This window comes from Schistocerca cancellata, chromosome 8 (genome assembly GCF_023864275.1).
Source record: "Schistocerca cancellata isolate TAMUIC-IGC-003103 chromosome 8, iqSchCanc2.1, whole genome shotgun sequence".
Lineage (NCBI taxonomy): Eukaryota > Metazoa > Arthropoda > Insecta > Orthoptera > Acrididae > Schistocerca > Schistocerca cancellata.
In genome coordinates, this window is record NC_064633.1 from 362,317,521 (window position 1) to 362,337,013 (window position 19,493).

At 43.4% G+C, this 19,493-nt stretch overlaps 1 protein-coding gene across 1 annotated transcript in view; it reads right to left on the reverse strand.

The window, feature by feature from the left end:
* The window catches only part of LOC126095127 (glutathione S-transferase D7-like), a 57,498-nt gene that overhangs the window by 16,319 nt on the left and 21,686 nt on the right, over window positions 1-19,493 (reverse strand). Inside the window, exon 2 of the mRNA XM_049909835.1 lies at window positions 9,871-10,025. Coding sequence (XP_049765792.1) covers window positions 9,871-10,011 — 141 coding nt within the window. The 5' untranslated portion in view covers window positions 10,012-10,025. The remainder of the gene's footprint in view (window positions 1-9,870; window positions 10,026-19,493) is intronic.

Genomic DNA, 19,493 nt, shown 5'->3' on the forward strand with positions numbered 1-19,493 from the left:
CAACTTTAAACAGAACTTTATTAATTTTCACACACATTTATTAAAATAATAAAAATCATAGACGTTACATAACTTGATTCTGGATGCTGTTTACAATTGACAATCTGAAGTTCCTTTGGTCTTGGTACGTTAATCTTATTCTCACATCTCTGATACTTGACAAAGTGTCTATACATTTCTCTTCATGGTTACGTACAGGAATATGATAATCTTATTAGGTGCAGACTGAAACTTGACTATAGACTGCTACAGACTAATGCAGACTGATGCAGTCTGACTAATCGGAGGTCTGTACACTCGTTATAATACCTCGTGCATTCAGGTATCACTGCACGAGTGTGATCCATGAGGAAAAAAGGTTCTACGTTAGCAGCAATCTCATTGGCTGCGTTACATATTAATATGTGGATCGGCGGAAGCAGAATTTGGTCCGTCTCTAAGACAGCGCCATCTCGTAGTGCGGAGACGGACGAGCGCTGCGCCTGCACTGTTGTGCTTAGCGGGGCGCGCTCTAGTGGGAAAGTTGTGTACGTGCTGACTACGCAGAACTATGTACACAACAGCTATAGCAAAAGCCTTTCTCAATAAGATGTATTTGTTAGCATATAATATCAGCGTAAGTGTTAGGAGGTCTTTTTTGAGTATATTTATCTAGAGTGTAGCTTTGTATGAAAGTGAAATGTAGACAGTAAGGAACTCACAGGAGAAGAGAATGGAAACTTTTGAATTTTGGTGCTATAGAAGAATGCTAACCATTTGTTGGGAGACCAAGTAATACTTGAGGAGGTACTAAAAAATTAGGGGAAAAAATTATGGCACAACTCATTTAAAAGAAGGGATCGGTTGATAGGAAACATTCTGAGTCATAAAAAAATTTTCAGTTTGGTAATGGAATGAAGTGTGTGTGTGTGTGTGTGCGTGTGTGTAGGGGGGGGGGGGGGGGGGGGGGGGGCTTCAGGGAGAGCAAAAATTGTAGAGGGAGACCAAGGCTTGAATACAATATGCAGTCTCAAACAGATGTGTGTTGCTGCAGTTATGCAGAGATGAAGAGGCTTGCACAGGATGAATTAGCATGGAGTGCTGCATCAAACTATTGCCGAACTGAAGTCTACAACAACAGCAACAACAACTTATTCTATGTAAACATCGAGCTCACATAATTGTTTACTTCTATCAAATTATATTTATAGTTACAGTTTGTATGCTGTAAAGGAAATGTTCTGAAAGTTGTTATGAAACTGTATGTTATCTAACTGGTTACCAAAATTCTGTATAAGATTATACTCCCCTGAGTGTAAAATACCATTATGCTTTGAATGAGGTCTTGTAACATGATGTAGGGAAGTATTGATGCTTCTGGCACACAGAGTGGAGGGCGTAGTGAGTCCCCACCAAACTCAGTAAGCTTCAAACACTTGTGGTGGTACGAAGCAGTGAAAGCTAATAAGTATTAAACTGACTAAGCACTCCCACTCCCCAATCCCCCGCCCCCCAGTAACTTGCTGTAACTCCCAGTTTTTTTATGTCCTACATATTCATAGGTTTTAATAATAATATTATAATAACAGTAAAATGTACAAAATATTTTAATACAATTATGATAAAATTGTGTTATTACTATAAAATATTTAAAATGTTTAATATGAATTTGTGGATATGGCAGCAGTATGCCCTCTTCTCCACAAGTAAGAGACAAGTCCCTGTGGCAGATGCAATGCAGATGCATCAAAAATCAGCAAAACGAATGATAGTCCAAACAAAGTCAGCATCTGACATTTAACCTAACCTAACCTAACCATCAGCAATGAAGAATCTATATTACTGATTAACCCAGTGCAAGTTTCATGGTTCACATCCCAGTTACAGGAGCAATAAAACTTAGATTTTCAGAATTTCACAATATTATTGTCTGGATTTAAGAATTTAAAATGCTGTAATAATCTAAATATTAAGAAGTATAATCTTATACTGAAGGCTTAACACAGTAAGACAAGCATTCTGATTAGAAGATGCCCTGAGGCACTTAACATACTACTCGTAAATTATGACTATATTCGTCCAGTATTTGAGAATGAGTGTGACTTCTGACAAACTTTAAATACAATTTCAAACCTTTAAGAACTCTCTGTCACTCAATTCCCCCCCCCCCCCACACGCACATGCACACACAAAATGAGTAAAAGAAAAAGTTAGCGCTTATTACATTTTCGCTGTTCTTGTAGTAAAACTTCAGTGTCAGGCACCACATTTTAAAGTACTATTTCTGAACTACTAACTCTATTTGCAACACATTTCACAGATGGGAGCTGAATGTAACACTGAATGTATCTGCAGAATTATATCATTGTATGACACATAGATCAGGGAGTAGAACATCACAAATATTGAGATGCATGAGAAACTAGCTTTTGCTCAAAATGAAGAGCAAATTATCCAGACAGTATTAATCCAACGGTTTATAATAAGAGCACTAAGCCACACCCAACAACTTCAAACACAATTTCAAACACTTTCTAAACTTTTTCTTGCTTACATGAATAACATCAAATGTTTAATATATTTTATCGTTTGTAATGTAATCAGAAGTTTGAAGCTGTTTTGTGCATGGCAGTTGGATTCTTTAAAGATTGGGGGGTTACTGATATGTATCTATACAAAAACAGAGTGATTCGGTCATCTAGAGATGGAGTCCACAAGCTAAGGTGGAAGCAACAACTATTCCGAAGATGAGTGGGTGTCAACTAGTCATTGCCTGAAGTGACGGATGAGATTCAAGTGGAAACAAAATGGAAGCATTTAACCAATCAACTACCTCAACTAAGCACAAACCAGACAACACTTAAACATCTTTTACAGTTCTTGAATTCCAGAGAAGAATCTCATGCCCACAGAAAGCACCAATAACACCCAACCTACGATGTTCCCAGATCAAGCTGTTTTCTAAGCCTTTCTACAAGATGTGAAATGGAAAAGTGAACAGAATCCCAAGCAGGGCGCCCATACCCGGGGGGCAAAGACCCCCCTCCCCCCAGCTCCTAGCGAAAGGAAAAAATAGTGTAGTCAGGTTTTTTCCTTTCAAGAAAATTATTTAAAAGACAGTATTTTCCTGGTTTTTAATATGATCAGAACTGGCACACTTTTATGGCTGACTGTAGGCTTTCCCGGCGTAAAGTATTGATGAAGGTTTCTCGGGTCTCCAGCCGGGTGGTAGCGTTGATATCTCACGATGTTTCGGCGAAGATGGGTAGTATGACACTTCCCGAAGCATCGCGAAATATCAACGCTGGAGACCCGAGAAAACTTCATCAATTTTTATGGCTGCTTACAAGTCGTCATTCATCTTCCAAAGCATTACAATAAAAATATTCCATATCCCCAGTCTACACCCCCCACCCCCTACAAAGTAGCATATGGGTGCTCTTGAACCCACACAATACCAAACACAGCAGTGATGCAAGAGAACAGGCCAACCAATCCGTCATTGGTTCCATACCATACGATGAACTTCACACATCTGCACAAAATGCTCAAAGAAACCATCGATGGACCACTGCGCACAATAGAAAAGGGTAGCTATGTTGGAACTAACTAAAAAACAGAGTATATCAGGTAACTGACATTCATCAGTACAAAAATACAGACTCTAAGACTGGAGACTTGATACCCGTTGTGATCTCCAGGGATTTGCTACCCAGATGTGAAAAATCAGAGAAATTGTAAAGCGAACAGTACCTACTGTACATACTGGAAAACTATGAACAGGAAGCAGCTTCACAGTGCCTCGACTTTGCGACAGGTACTGCCACAGGGCAGCCAGTTGCGTCACATGTGGTGAATAGGATTCGTACATCTAGACAATTCTGAGAGAAAGGGTTTTTAACAGTCGGACAGATGGACGGAAAGACGGACGACAAAGCGATACTGTAAAGCTTTTGTTTCTATCGATTTAGGTATGGAACCCTAAAAACCTATGTCTCGATGCAGGCAGCAAGCTCTTAAATCAAACTCATGACAACTGCAACAGTTCACCAGCATCAGACCTTCAGCAGAGCCTGAAGACAGCAGAACCGCAACGTCGAACGGAGGGAGTCGTACGGTTGGCCACAACCGTCCGGTGGAACGCCAGCCAGTACTTGCGCCAATACAGCTCCATCCAAACACACACAAAAATATGACAATGTAATGTCTTGAACAACACAGGAAGACTCAAAATAGAAATCTGGACTGGGTGACGCAGTTAATGAAATCGCAAGATTGGTGATATCCACCTTTTCACAAAAATAATAGATATAATAATATCTATAGCAAGAAAAATAAAATGGTGCTTGTATCAGCAATAGCACAGTTGTTTTATTAATAGACAGACGATGCCAACCCAATAGAAACTTGAAAACCATCACCTCGAACACCATCGTGTTACTGTTCGTAGAAAATTATCAATTTGATCAGAGCTAAGTGATAAGTTTCATAGTCAGTAATTTGGTTTGAAAGGAGGGGTCTGACAAGTGGCGTTCAATAAGTAATGCAACACATTTTCTTTTTGCAAAAGCAGGTTAGTTTTATCAGGATTCCAACACACCATACTATTCCGCATTCTACTGGCTAAAAACCACTATTTTTCAACATAAGCTCCGTTCAATGCGACGGCCTTACTCCACCTTACTAGAGGGGCCTGTATGCCTGCATGGAACCAGTACTGGGCAACGTCGAAGCCATCGGCTTGCTCCATCAGTTACCTCCCTATCATCCGCGTACTGTTTCCCACGGAGTGCATCCTTCATTGGACCAAAAAGATGGAAGCTGGACGATGCGAGATCCAGTCTGTAGGGTGAATGAGGTAGAACAGTCCAATGAAATTTTGTGAGCTCCTCTCAGGTGTGCAGGCTGACAAAGGCATCCAGTTGAGCAGCGACATGTGATCCACCTATCACCTCGAATTAGAGTATACGCGCATTGCAACACTGCTGGAGTCACAGCCGACGTGCACGTGGGAGAACCGACAGGTTTGCACGACCTTGCTGTGATAACAACAGATCCCTCGCCCAACGACTCACCGTGCTTTTGTTAACTATCAGGTCTCCGTAGACATTCTGCAACTGCATATGAGTAACTGCGATTCTCTGGTTTTCCGCCGAAAGAAACTCAATGACAACTCTCTGTTTGGAACACACCTCTGTTACAGACGCCATTTTGAAGGCTACGTATTGCGGCGTCACCTATCGGAACTTCATCAAACTATAAGGGCTGCAGCAGGAATATTCTACGATGTCTCACAGCAAATTCTGCATGTTTTGAACCAAACTGGACAAAAAAAGTGTTGCATTTTAATTATTGAACGCCCATCACAAATAATGGAATTGTCAAGCACTAATATACATTGAGTTGTCTAATAATATCGACATCTACATCTACATCTATACTCCGCTTGGCATCTTACGGTGTTCAGCAGAGGATACTTTGCATACCACTGTCTCTTCCAGCTTTTCCTATACCGCTATGGAATGGTTCGAGGGAAGAAAGATAGCCATTAACCCTGGGTTGACTCTTCTAGGAATGTATGCTCTCAGAACTCAAACAATAAATGCATCGTGATGCAAAGCGCCTCTCTTGCAGCGTCTGCCACTGGAGATAGCTGGGCACCTCAGTGACGCTTTCGCGCTTCCTAAATGAACCTGTAACGAAACGAGTTGTTGTTCTTTGAATTTTTTCTATTGTCACTGTCGGTACTATCTGATACGGATCCGAGACTGACGAGCGATATTCAAGTATTGGTTGAACGGAGGTTTTGTAAGCTACCCGTTTTGTGGGTGGGTTGTATTTCCTGAGGGTTCTTCCAGGGAATCTGAGTGTGGCATCTGCTTCAACGGTGATAAGTTGTGTGTGTTCGTTCTACTTCATATCGCTCTGTACGCGTACTCATGGATACAGTGACGGAAAAAATCGCAACGCCAAACAATAATTAAGGTACAGTAATGAATTTTCGAGAACACATTTGTCTAGGTAACATATTTAAGTGATTAATATTACACAAACGTAGCTTAATGTAAGTGCGAGGCAATCCACTGCAAATGTGAAAACGTGGTACATCAATAACCGGTGTAACTGCCAGAACGTTGAACGCAAGAATGCAAACGTACACGCATTATGTTGTGCAGGTGCCGGATGTCAGTTTATTGGATGGAGTTCCGTGTCTGTTGCACTTGTTCGGTCAATGCAAGGACGGTTAATGCTGTTGTGGATACGCTGGAGTTGTCGTCTGATTATGTCTCATCTGTTCTCGATTGGAGACAGATCTGGTGCTCGATTAGGCCAAGGGAACATGTCGAAACGCTGTAGAATATGCTGGGTTACAACAGCGGTATGTGCGCGAGCGTTATCTAGCTGGAAAACATCTCTTGGAACGTTGTTCGGGAATGGCATCACAACATGTCAAATCACTATACTGACTTACAAATTTGCAGTCAATTTGCGGGGGATAACCAAGAGAGTGCTCCTGCTGTCATAAACATACACCAGACCATAACTCTATGTGTAGGTCCAGTGTGTCTAGCACACAGACCGGCTCGTTGAAGGCCGTGAACTGGTCTCCTAACCAATACATGGCCATCACTGGAGCAGGACAGATGCAGCTTTCATTAGAAAACACAACAGACCTCCTCTCTGCCCACCAATGAGCTCTCGCTTGACACCACTGAAGTCGCAAATGGCGGTGGTTTGGGGTCAGTGGAGTGCACGCAACAGGGCGTCTGGCTCGGGGCTGTCCTTGAAGTAGCCGATTTGTAACAATTTGTTGTGTCATTGCGCCACATCCTATCTCAAAGGCCAATATGCTCACGACCGTTAAAGCCTCTATTTAAAGCAAAACTGATTTGCATCCCCATATGTAGAAACACGCCTACCAACTTTCGTTTGTGTCGCACAGCTCCTTCTTGGTGTTGCAATTTTTTTTTCCGTCAGTGTATTTTGTGGATGTGATTGTTCTGCAATCGTGTAATCATTCAGCAATGGATCTTTGAGTACCTTACATTTCTTATGTTCAGGTTCAATTGCCACTCCCTGCTCCAAACGTTGAACCTCGGCAGGTCTTCTTGCATTTCGCTACGTCTGGACTTCACTGTGGACAACAGCATCATCCGCGAAAAACCTTATGGAACTTCCGATGTTGTCTACTAGTTCATTTATATTACATTACGTTATTTGTGTTACACTGTGAAAAGTAGTGGTCGTACGACACTGCCTTGGGGTACGCCAGAGGTTAATTTTACGTCTGAAGAAATCTGCCCATCGAGAACGACATGTTCTGTTTGAAGAGACTTGACTCCAGTCACACAACCCGTCTGATATTCCGTAAGCTCGAATTTTGTTCATTAGGTGGCAGTGCGGAACTGTACGGAACGCCCACGCACGTCAAGGAACACTGCATCGAATTGAGTGTCAATATCTGTTACGCTCCTTTCTGGGTCTCGTCGACGAATAGAGTGAGCTGGGTTTCACAGGTTCTGTGTTTTCGGAGCCTAGGTTGATTATTCCTACAGAGGAGGTTTTGGGTCTCCAACAATGTCATAAAATCGAGCATGAAACATGTTCCACACTTTTACAACCGACCGACGTCAGAGATATAGTCCTATAGTTTTGTGTGTCTGTTCGATGACCCTTCTTGTAAACGGGAATGTCTGGCGCCTTTTAGGAACGCTTCGCTCCTCCAGCGACCTACAGCACACTGTTGCTAGAAGAGAGTGAATCCTATTGGTTTCCCATCAGGTCCGGCGGCCTTTCCTCTGTAGAGCGACTTCAGTTGCTTTACTATTCCGTGCTGACTTATTCCAATACCTATCATATTGAACCTCTTGCGACAATTTAAAGGAGGAATTGCAGTGTGATCTTACTCAGTGAAACAGTTTTGAATAAAGATGTTTGACTATTCGGCGTCCTCTGTGTCACCCTCCCTCCGTTTCTATCAAGGGCGCCCATACGATAGTTTGTAGGTGGGAGTGGGGTGGGTGGACATACCTGGGGGTATGGACTACTTTTACTATTATGGGAGACGAATGGCGACTTCCAAGTAGCCATAAAAAAGTTCCAGTTCCGACCCGGTTAAAAATCTATGTAACAATGCCTTTTAAATCATTTTCTTGAAAGAAAAACAGCAGAGTACAGTATACGTTTCCTTTCCTTAAGAGCTGGGGAAGGGCGGGAGGGGGGGGGGGGTGAGGAGGAGTAGTCGCGGCCCTCCTTTGCCCCCGGGTGTGAACACCCTTTGTTCAAATGGCTCTGAGCACTATGGGACTTAACTGCTGAGGTCATTAGTCCCCTATAACTTAGAACTACTTAAACCTAACTAACCTAAGGACATCACACACATCCATGCCCGAGGCAGGGTTCGAACCTGCGACCGTAGCGGTAGCGCTTCTCCAGACTGTAGCACCTAGAACGCTCGGCCACTCAGGCCACACCCTTCGTTTCGATGCTATTACGCACACAGTGTTTGGACAGATGACTGACCTGTTTACTGACATAAAGTAAGTCCAAAACTTAGCGCTTTCTCTCAAGTCGGTCGACAGAATTTTTACTTTCGAATTAGTTGAAAGCTTTACGCACGGATGTCCTTGCCCTAATTTTGCTTTAGTTCAGTTTTTGTTTTTCTGTGAAACTCTGGCTACGTTTAAATTTCCTGTCAAGCAGGACTGTCGAACCACGGCGCCGCATTTTCCGTCGCAACTTTCTTCGGCGCATACCTGTCTAAAGTGTATCGTAGAGTACTCTTGAACATTGTCCACTGAAATACACTAAAGTATTCGCAATTGGGAATGAGGACAACCGTCTTCTGTAGAATGGAATGACGACAATGAAAATCACCAACTTTTTTCTCCGAATGCGAAAATATTTTGTTGACACCGACTTACATAGGGAGGAACGATCACAAAGATAAAATACGGGAAATCAGAGCTCGTACGGAAAGATACACGTTTTCATTCTTTCCGCGCGCTATACGAGATTGGAATAATAAAGAGTTGTGAAGGTGGTTCGATGAACCCTCTGCCAGGCGCTTAAATGTGATTTGCAGAGTATCCATGTAGATGTAGATGTAGATACCCGGGACTCGAACACGGATTTTCCGCTTATCGCGAGCGTTCGCCTTACCACTTGGCTATCCGTGCACGGCGAGACCCAAACTTTTATATGTTATCAACCATGCGTTTACGACCTGAACTCGTACATCCATTATGTATATTCCCTTACGGGTCAGACGTTCTACTTAAAAGTGTCTTGCCCGGTATCGGCAGAGAAATACGATACTGCAGTGCAGGAAGTTGGCATTGTAATCACAGTAACATAGGCACTGCAGTATTTCTCTGCCGATACCGGGCAGACGACTTTCAAGTACAGCGTCTGACCTGTACGGGAATGTACAAAATGAATGTACGATTCCAGGTCGTAAACGCATGGGTCTGACAGTGAGTCGTGCACGAATAGCCAAACGGTAAGGCGACCGCTCACGATAAACGGAAAATCTGGCTTCCAGCCCTGGTCCGGCACAGATTTTCACTGTCGTCATTTCATCCTACGGCTGATGATTGTCATTATTCACAAATGCGAATACATTTAATGTATTTCATACCGGCTGTAGTCGCCACAGTGCCTGTTCCTTTGGACATGCGTGCATCTCCAAATGAACTTCGCATCGTAATCAGAATCACACAGGCAGTGCAGTATCGTAATAATGTATTGTCCATTGATGCTCCACATCATCACAGCTTGTTTCTATACGACTTCATAGCCCAAATAAAAGTGCTTCAACGCACATGACATAATTCTCGTAAGAAAGAGCTGTGACTGGTCTTGGTTAGGTCTGTCTTTTACACAACGTACCTTGACAAATTCTTCTTTGAGTTGCTCCTTTGCAAACAGATCGACGATTTTGATGTTGACGTCGACCCCGACAACCTTAGCTGCCGCCAGAGCTATCCTGGAGGGCGGGCTGGCCGGGAAGTGGTAGAGAACGACGGGCATCGTGGCTGCTCTCCCTGAAAGCAGACCAGCACAAGGTAAGTGAGAGGTCTCGCACGTGTAGCTATTAATCACACACTCCACTGGGCTTCTCAGACTACTTCCATCTGGGACATGCATATTTAATACATAAGCATGTGAAGTTCAGAAGAACGCGAAATCTCGAAGATTGGCTAAAATTTACAGACGCGCGACATTTGGCACGGACTTCACTGCGAGATGCCTTTAATAGGTTCCACAACGAAACATTGTCTCGAAATTTGGTGGAAAATCCGAAGAAATTCTGGTCGTATGTAAAATACACAAGCGGCAAGACGCAGTCAATACCTTCGCTGCGCAGTGCCGATGGTAGTGTTACCGACGACTGTGCCGCTAAGGCGGAGTTATTGAACGCAGTTTTCCGAAATTCCTTCACCAGGAAAGACGAATGGAATATTCCAGAATTTGAAACACTAACAGCTGCTAGCATGAGTTTCTTAGAAGTAGATACTTTAGGGGTTGCGAAGCAACTCAAATCGCTTGATACGGGCAAGTCTTCAGGTCCAGATTGTATACCGATTAGGTTCCTTTCAGATTACACTGATACAATAGCTCCCTACTTAGCAATCATATACAGCCGCTCGCTCACCGATAGATCTGTGCCTACAGATTGGAAAATTGCGCAGGTCGCACCAGTGTTTAAGAAGGGTAGTAGGAGTAATCCATACAACTACAGACCTATATCATTGACGTCGGTTTACAGTAGGGTTTTGGAGCATATACTGTATTCAAACATTATGAATCACCTCGAAGGGAACGATCTATTGATACGTAATCAGCATGGTTTCAGAAAACATCGCTCTTGTGCAACGCAGCTAGCTCTTTATTCGCACGAAGTAATGGCCGCTATCGACAGAGGATCTCAAGTTGATTCCGTATTTCTAGATTTCCGGAAAGCTTTTGACACCGTTCCTCACAAGCGACTTCTAATCAAGCTGCGGGCCTATGGGGTATCGTCTCAGTCGTGCGACTGGATTCGTGATTTCCTGTCAGGAAGGTCGCAGTTCGTAGTAATAGACGGCAAATCATCGAGTAAAACTGAAGTGATATCAAGTGTTCCCCAGGGAAGCGTCCTGGGACCTCTACTGTTCCTCATCTATATAAATGACCTGGGTGACAATCTGAGCAGTTCTCTTAGGTTGTTCGCAGATGATGCTGTAATTTACCGTCTAGTAAGGTCATCCGAAGACCAGATCAGTTGCAAAGCGATTTAGAAAAGATTGCTGTATGGTGTGGCAGGTGGCAGTTGACGCTAAATAACGAAAAGTGTGAGGTGATCCACAAGAGTTCCAAAAGAAATCCGTTGGAATTCGATTACTCGATAAATAGTACAATTCTCAAGGCTGTCAATTCAACTAAGTACCTGGGTGTTAAAATTACGAACAACTTCAGTTGGGAAGACCACATAGATAACATTGTGGGGAAGGCGAGCCAAAGGTTGCGTTTCATTGTCAGGACATTTGGAAGATGCAACAAGTCCACTAAAGAGACAGCTTACACTACACTCGTTCGTTCTCTGTTAGAATATTGCTGCGCGGTGTGGGATCCTTACCAGGTGGGATTGACGGAGGACATCGAAAGGGTGCAAAAAAGGGCAGCTCGTTTTGTATTATCACGTAATAGGGGAGAGAGTGTGGCAGATATGACACGTGAGTTGGGATGGAAGTCATTAAAGCAAAGACGTTTTTCGTTGCGGCGAGATCTATTTACGAAATTTCAGTCACCAACTTTCTCTTCCGAATGCGAAAATATTTTGTTGAGCACAACCTACACAGGTAGGAATGATCATCAAAATAAAATAAGAGAAATCAGAGCTCGAACAGAAAGGTTTAGGTGTTCGTTTTTCCCGCGCGCTGTTCGGGAGTGGAATGGTAGAGAGATAGTATGATTGTGGTTCGATGAACCCTCTGCCAAGCACTTAAATGCGAATTGCGGAGTAATCATGTAGATGTAGACGTAGATAATTTATCATTAGTTTCATAGTCATTTAACCACTAATCTAAAATAATTCCACGTTAACCCTAAACGCATCACTAAATTATTGTTCACCTGGAATATTATGGTCATTGGAAAGAACGAGTCAATAAATTAGGAAGACAAAAAGGAGCAAATGTATTTTAATTTACATGACAGCCTGTGGCACGAGTTTTCGAGAACTTAAAACAATATTTACTCTAAGCGGCCGTAAATTTTTACAAAATTTGACAACGGGTTACGGCGCTGCCTTTGCAGATATTGCTGTCTTATTGACTTGAGGGTTCCTGCCACCTGTAGGACACCTACTGAATAGAAGTTATTTCATTTCTTGCCAGATAACAGTCTATACATGGTCATACTTCAACCTACTGTTTTTCAGGGCCCAAATACAAGCATATGATTGGAAACGAATTACAGGATGTGTCGGGATGTACAGGGTACATATCAATGAAAATGCGGTACAGTCAAATTTTTGAGTTTCTCATGCATTTAAGTTAAATAACTTTTGCTCTTCGCTTCAATGCAAGTACAAATAAGGAATAAATTAACACTTTAACATATAATATACAGCTCCAATAATTTTGTATCACAGCATTACAGCACAATATTATTGGATTGACTCACCACTTGCAAAGGCAGTGTTTATTCTATATTTAAAAAAGCACTGACATTTTTTTGTAATATACACCGTCAGTTATCATGAAAGGATTAAGTTTTCCATTCTGAAGAGAGAAGTAAAGTCAGCCACTAGATCATTAGAACAAAAATTAACTGCATTACTTACCACTAAATTTTCCACTTGGTTGGACTTTAAGATGGTGATTTTACTCTTCAGGTGTTCTACATCGTCGAATTGGGTGGAGCAGTGAATCCATCGAATCTCGTTTAGGGTTATGCCATCTAATGAAACCTTGCAAGACCTAAATTAGAAGATCCATTCGAATGCCAGTCCAGCACGTTAATGGTTCAAATGGCTCTGAGCACTATGGGTCTTAACATCGGTGGTCATCAGTCCCCTAGAACTTAGAACTACTTAAACCTAACTAACCTAAAGACATCACACATATCCATGCCCGAGGCAGCATTCGAACCTGCGACCGTAGCGGTCACGCGGTTCCAGACTGAAGCGCCTAGAACCGCACGGCCACACCGGCCGGCTACGTTAATGATTGTATCATCCGCTCACTCGCGAAGTACAGCAACTGAGTGACGTAAAACAGTCATAATGCTGACCTATTAGACGTTGTGGGCTGGCATTGACTGAATAGTAAAGAGAATGTTTTACTACTGCGAGACGTTATAATTAAAAATTACTCAGAAAAATGTAAAATCGGCTCTCGAGTCTGTAGCAGATATTGTTTTCAAGATGGCTGCATAAAATGAACCTACATTGTTGGATGTTGCCTAAGACAATTCAAATTTTACTTACAAATACAGGCGGAAGAAATCTGTATCGCTACAGGAATCAATAAGGATATGAGTGGCATATGGTCTTAATTTTCGTCTTAGTATCTATATCCATCCACTCACAGATTTTCGCTCCATTTCTGTCTACTGCAAGGGTAAAGTGCACAAAGACTACTTCAAAGGTACTCTTCCACTCTTTCAAAATGCATGGGTTTTCGCAGAGCATAGATGGTGCGCAGAGCAATATTGGGCTGGAGTCAGGCAGGCGGTGTGGCGGTGGCGTAGTGCTCCTGCTACTAAAGCTCGATCCATGACTGCATCATGACCTTCTGACCTTCTGGATGGGCGTGAGGCGACTCCAATCATCTAAACGACTGACAGAATGAGTAGGAATGGCCGTTGTGCAATAAGCTCATCAGTACTCCATCACTTCTGTGAACGACGTCTTAACTGTGAGAATTAACTTCCGGAAACCTTCGGCCCAAAACTACTTCAGCCAAGACATCAGGTGGTCCGTTTTTGTAGCTTTTCGGCTTCCCTAAGACCTTTACATACATAGTAATCCTGAAGGTATTTCATTAATACCATACAGAATAAACAGAGACAATTATAGTATCTTGAGGTTAACATACACATACAGAGTGAGCACAAAAGTACTTTACACTTTTAAAAAATCATAGAAACGAAACGTTAAAAAGTATTCGCTTCAACCTTTTACCTGTTAATAGGTAGATTAGGAAGATGGTTTTACGTATGCACACAATTCTATTGTTGTGGAGTGCTAGTGTAGAAAATTGGAAGTACGGCACAACAGAAGGTCTGGCGTGTCCCTCAGTTAGCAAAAAGGGACTCGGTAACAGCTGTTCAACGAGCATTTCTTACACACATTCACCAGGAGCCATAAAGCGGTCTTCATTTATGCCTGCTATAAACAGTGTAAGGAGAAGGGCTGCATCGTAGTCGGTCTCATGATTTATCATGTTCAGGCAGCCCACAGAAATCAACATGTCGAGAAAGGCGACATCTTATGGTCCCACGAACACCCATTTCCAAAATCCTACAGACACTATATTTCCTGTGTGGTGTATTTGCTAGTTTCTACACTAGCACTCCCTAGCTGTGGCATCCTGCAACAAAAGAACTGCGTTCATACCTAAAGTGCCTTCCAGAGACACTGTATTACCACATCAAGGTTTGAAACGAGGAAGTCGTACCGTTTCGCTTCTATGAATTTTTGGAAGTGTGAAGTTCTTTTGTGATCACCCTGTGTCACAAGTTCGCTTTCAGTCAGGATTGAACATTAAAAACATTGCTTTATAGTCCACAAATATCTGTTATGCAGTTAATTTCGCTTCGACTGAGAAGGTATGTAACGTTTTATGTATTGTTCTCTTGATGCCAACAGCGCAGGGGCTGACGGCGACAAGTAATGTTTCAGACGGCTAGTATTTCACAGTAGTGCTCTTAGCGAGCCCGTCCGATACACGCAGCCAAAAATAATATTACTTCCTTCCTTGTTTGTAAATTTGTTTCGGTCTCTCAACATCATGATTATTGGCGCTTCAAGTCATTCTCTCCACCACAGGATGACCGTGATGACCAACTTGCGGCGGCGGCGAACGACGAGTAGGAATTCCCATGCTCAGATAGATAAACGTTACCAAGGTCCGGTTGGTATCGCTGGTATTATTGTGGACGTAGTGTCTTAATACTGTCGCTAGCGAGGCCCTCCGCTTTTAGCCCAAATTTCTCAAAAAAATATTCGTTATACGAGAGGATACCGAAAAAAAACGGAATAACGTTGTTGTGGGTGGAGCTTGTGTAGTACGCATTTCTGCCGCTTGGCGTATATAGCGCAACTCATTGCTACAGTGCCGCCTGTGTTGTCGACCTGTCTTCTTGTGTTCATCTGCACGATTGTTTTTGCTAGAGCTGTTTTGTTCTTGTTTCGTTTTTTATGGTGGCAAGTTTAAGTTAACAATGTGCAGCTGTGAAACTGTTTTCCACTCGGTAAAAATGCTTCTGAAACTGTTTTAATGTTGAAAACAGCTTATCAAGATAACGCTACGGGAAAAAACTATAGTGTACGAATGGTTTATCCGATTTAAAATTGGCGACATGTCGGTCGAAGACAAAACTCGTTCAGGACGTCCATCAAGCCGCCGACGAAAATATTGAAAACATTCGAGAGCTTGTGCTCACAGACCGTCGACAGACAACTGGTCAACGATTAGTGGGTTATCTTGGAGCTCGGTGCAGCGAATTAAAAAAAAATTGGGAATGAAAAGTCTTTCTGCTTAGTTTGTCCCTCGGGCTCTGACAGTCATAAGGAACGTCGAGCTGAAAAATGTCATGCTTTGAAACAACAACTTGAAACTGATCCAGATTTTCTGTCAAATGTCAAAGCAACAGTCAAGCCAATGGAAGACGTCATCGTCATACGGAGCTCCATCGCAGTCTTTAACACTGGTAGCATGCCGCGACAGCGTGGACGTGAACCGTATGTGCAGTTGACGGACTTTGAGCGAGGGTCGTATAGTGGGCATGCGGGAGGCCGGGTGGACGTACCGCCGAATTGCTCAACATGTGGGGTGTGAGGTCTCCACAGTACATCGATGTTGTCGCCAGTGGTCGGCGGAAGGTGCACGTGCCCGTCGACCTGGGACCGGACCGCAGCGACGCACGGATGCACGCCAAGACCGTAGGATCCTACGCAGTGCCGTAGGGGACCGCACCGCCACTTCCCAGCAAATTAGGGACACTGTTGCTCCTGGGGTATTGGCGAGGACCATTCGCAACCGTCTCCATGAAGCTGGGCTACGGTCCCGCACACCGTTAGGCCGTCTTCCGCTCACGCCCCAACATCGTGCAGCCCGCCTCCAGTGGTGTCGCGACAGGCGTGAATGGAGGGACGAATGGAGACGTGTCGTCTTCAGCGATGAGAGTCGCTTCTGCCTTGGTGCCAATGATGGTTGTATGCGTGTTTGGCGCCGTGCAGGTGAGCGCCACAATCAGGACTGCATACAACCGAGGCACACAGGGCCAACACCCGGCATCATGGTGTGGGGAGCGATCTCCTACACTGGCCGTACACCACTGGTGATCGTTGAGGGGACACTGAATAGTGCAAGGTACATCCAAACCGTCATCGAACCCATCGTTCTACCATTCCTAGACCGGCAAGGGAACTTGCTGTTCCAACAGGACAATGCACGTCCGCATGTATCCCGTGCCACCCAACGTGCTCTAGAAGGTGTAAGTCAACTACCCTGGCCAGCAAGATCTCCGGATCTGTCCCCCATTGAGCATGTTTGGGACTGGATGAAGCGTCGTCTCACGCGGTCTGCACGTCCAGCACGAACGCTGGTCCAGCTGAGGCGCCAGGTGGAAATGGCATGGCAAGCCGTTCCACAGGACTACATCCAGCATCTCTACGATCGTCTCCATGGGAGAATAGCAGCCTGCATTGCTGCGAAAGGTGGATATACACTGTACTAGTGCCGACATTGTGCATGCTCTGTTGCCTGTGTCTATGTGCCTGTGGTTCTGTCAGTGTGATCATGTGATGTATCTGACCCCAGGAATGTGTCAACAAAGTTTCCCCTTCCTGGGACAATGAATTCACGGTGTTCTTATTTCAATTTCCAGGAGTGTACATTCACTGTCAGTGAGAATAATTTAAGTGGTGTTCCGGAAATCGATTATAAAGTGGCAGCTGTAACACCCACAGCGGAAATGGAGATTGAGTTTAAGAATGATTCGCAATTGTTGAGAGAAGATCAGATGTCGGATAACACGTCCGTCATCGAGCGAGGGGGTGCAGAGAGGGACGAGGTCTGGTTAAGGCAGTTCGGTCGCTTATACGATGAACTAAGAGATTATAGGAGCCTGTACGGGAGAAGTGTCCATGGGGAGCGCGGGCAGGATTTGCCGCGTCTCGTCCCGCAGGAAGGTGGTGATTGTGAAGTGATAGAAAGTTCTGGCCCTAACTGGCAGACTTTACCAGAAATAGTTGATGTTAATGGGGAGCACGAGCAAGATTCGTCGTGTTTCGTCCCGCAAGAGTTGGATGTTGAAGTAGTAACGGAAAGTTCTGGACCTGACCGGCAGACTTTACCGAAAGTTATAGTGGTAGAAGTGGCCGAACCATCCGACGCAAAACTCCAGTTTAAACATTGCGAAAGTATTAAGGAGAAAGATTACGAGAGTTTTAGTGATAGCTGGACACGAGTGGTAGAAAAGCACGCAGGTTACAGCGTATATGAGGTTAGAGCTGACGTTATACGGTCGGACGATAGCAGTATGGGTTGCGCAGATCCAGAGGAAATAATTGCAGATACTACTGGGCACATTCCTCCAGGTAGATTGGCAGATGAGATCAATCTAGCCAAAGAGGAATCAACGAAGATGACAATTAGTGAATTGATAGCAAAGCAACACTCACTAGTTGACGAGTTGCAGGGAAAGGTTTCGGTATTGGAGGCGAAGCTACAGACTAAGCCTCAGGACAAACGTGTTGAAATTAACACTGTATGTGAACAGAGGCTGAAAAAGCCGCCAGATAAGCCGGATTTATGATCAAAGCCGGATGGTTTTTTCTGGAATGACCTGGATACAGACGAGGATTTACTGTGGGAAAATAAAGAAACAGTCGAGGACAAGTGTAGACAGATAGTAGTGTCTGTTAACATGCACGACCTACAACTAAACGTGTTGATTGACACCGGTGCAGAATTGAGTGCTGTATCTGGGAAAATATTTGAGTTACTGAAAGACAGACCTGGCATCGTAGTTATGCCAGTAACAGGACTGAAAATTATCGGTGCTACTGGGAAGGCCAGTAAACCGGTCACAAAACAGATTTTTGTCAACTTCGAGATATGTGGGGCACGATTTGAACAAGAGTTTGTCGTCGTGCCAGACTTAACTACATAAGTAATTATCGGGCTAGATTGGCTATTAAAGTACCGTGCAGTGATTAATTGCGAAAGCAAATCTTTGAGATGTACGTCACAAGATAAAACAATAGTAGTTAGTTTTGACGAGGCAGGAGACGGTGTGCATAGGTAATACCAGCATATACACATTGTTAACTGGCCGGATGCCACTGACGTAGGTATGAATTTGAACTACTGTAACGTGAGGAATCTCGGCATTGACAATAGTGTAGAAAGTGAATTGGAAAGTATTGTAGACGGTGTGTTAAACGTAACACACGAACAAAGACGAGGCCTGTATGAAGTAATAATGAGGAATAAGAGTGTGTTTTGAGACAAACCGGGACTTGTGGAAGAGATAATCAAATTCCCTCCACGGATTGACATTAATATTGGTGTGGAAAAAGATCATTTGCGAGAAGTAATGAAGCTAAAAGCCGATGCTCGCATACGTCGTCATGACGCTAATGCGCGTTTTGCTAAGTTTGCTCATGAAAAATCGAGTGAGATAGACAATGAAATCCCTAAATTTAAGTTTGTTTATAATGGACCATATAAAGTCATTGGTATACCTCACACAAATGCTTATTGCTTAGAGTATCCACGCTCTGGAAAACTATTAGGTATACGAAACATTGTAGACTTGAAATTGTACCAACCAAGGATTGATTAGTACCACAGAACGGGTAATTTGTACAGTATGTAAATATAGAGTGTAAGATTTAAGGATTTGCTAGATTGCCATGCTTTTGCCTGACCTAGAGGACATTAAAGAAGTTGTAATTAATAAGTAATTAATTTTGATTAAATGATTTAAGACTAACTGATTATTAATCAATTGAAAAATCCAAGCTGCTAGTTTAAGTTTTCAGCTGAATAACAGTAGGTTAAGGAATGTAAATATGATTTTGTAACTAGCTGTAAGATTTCATGAATGAGTGTTTTACTGGTCATTGCCGATGTACTTAGACGCTGTTTTCAGTTTCAGGCTAGTACATGCGTGTTATGATGGACAGTGTTGAGTTATCCACTGTGATAGTATTAATGGACTCCTTGAGATTACTCGGGAGTGAGTTTTCCCAAAAGAATTCAGTGAAGCGGACGTTCTGGAAATGCCGTTACACA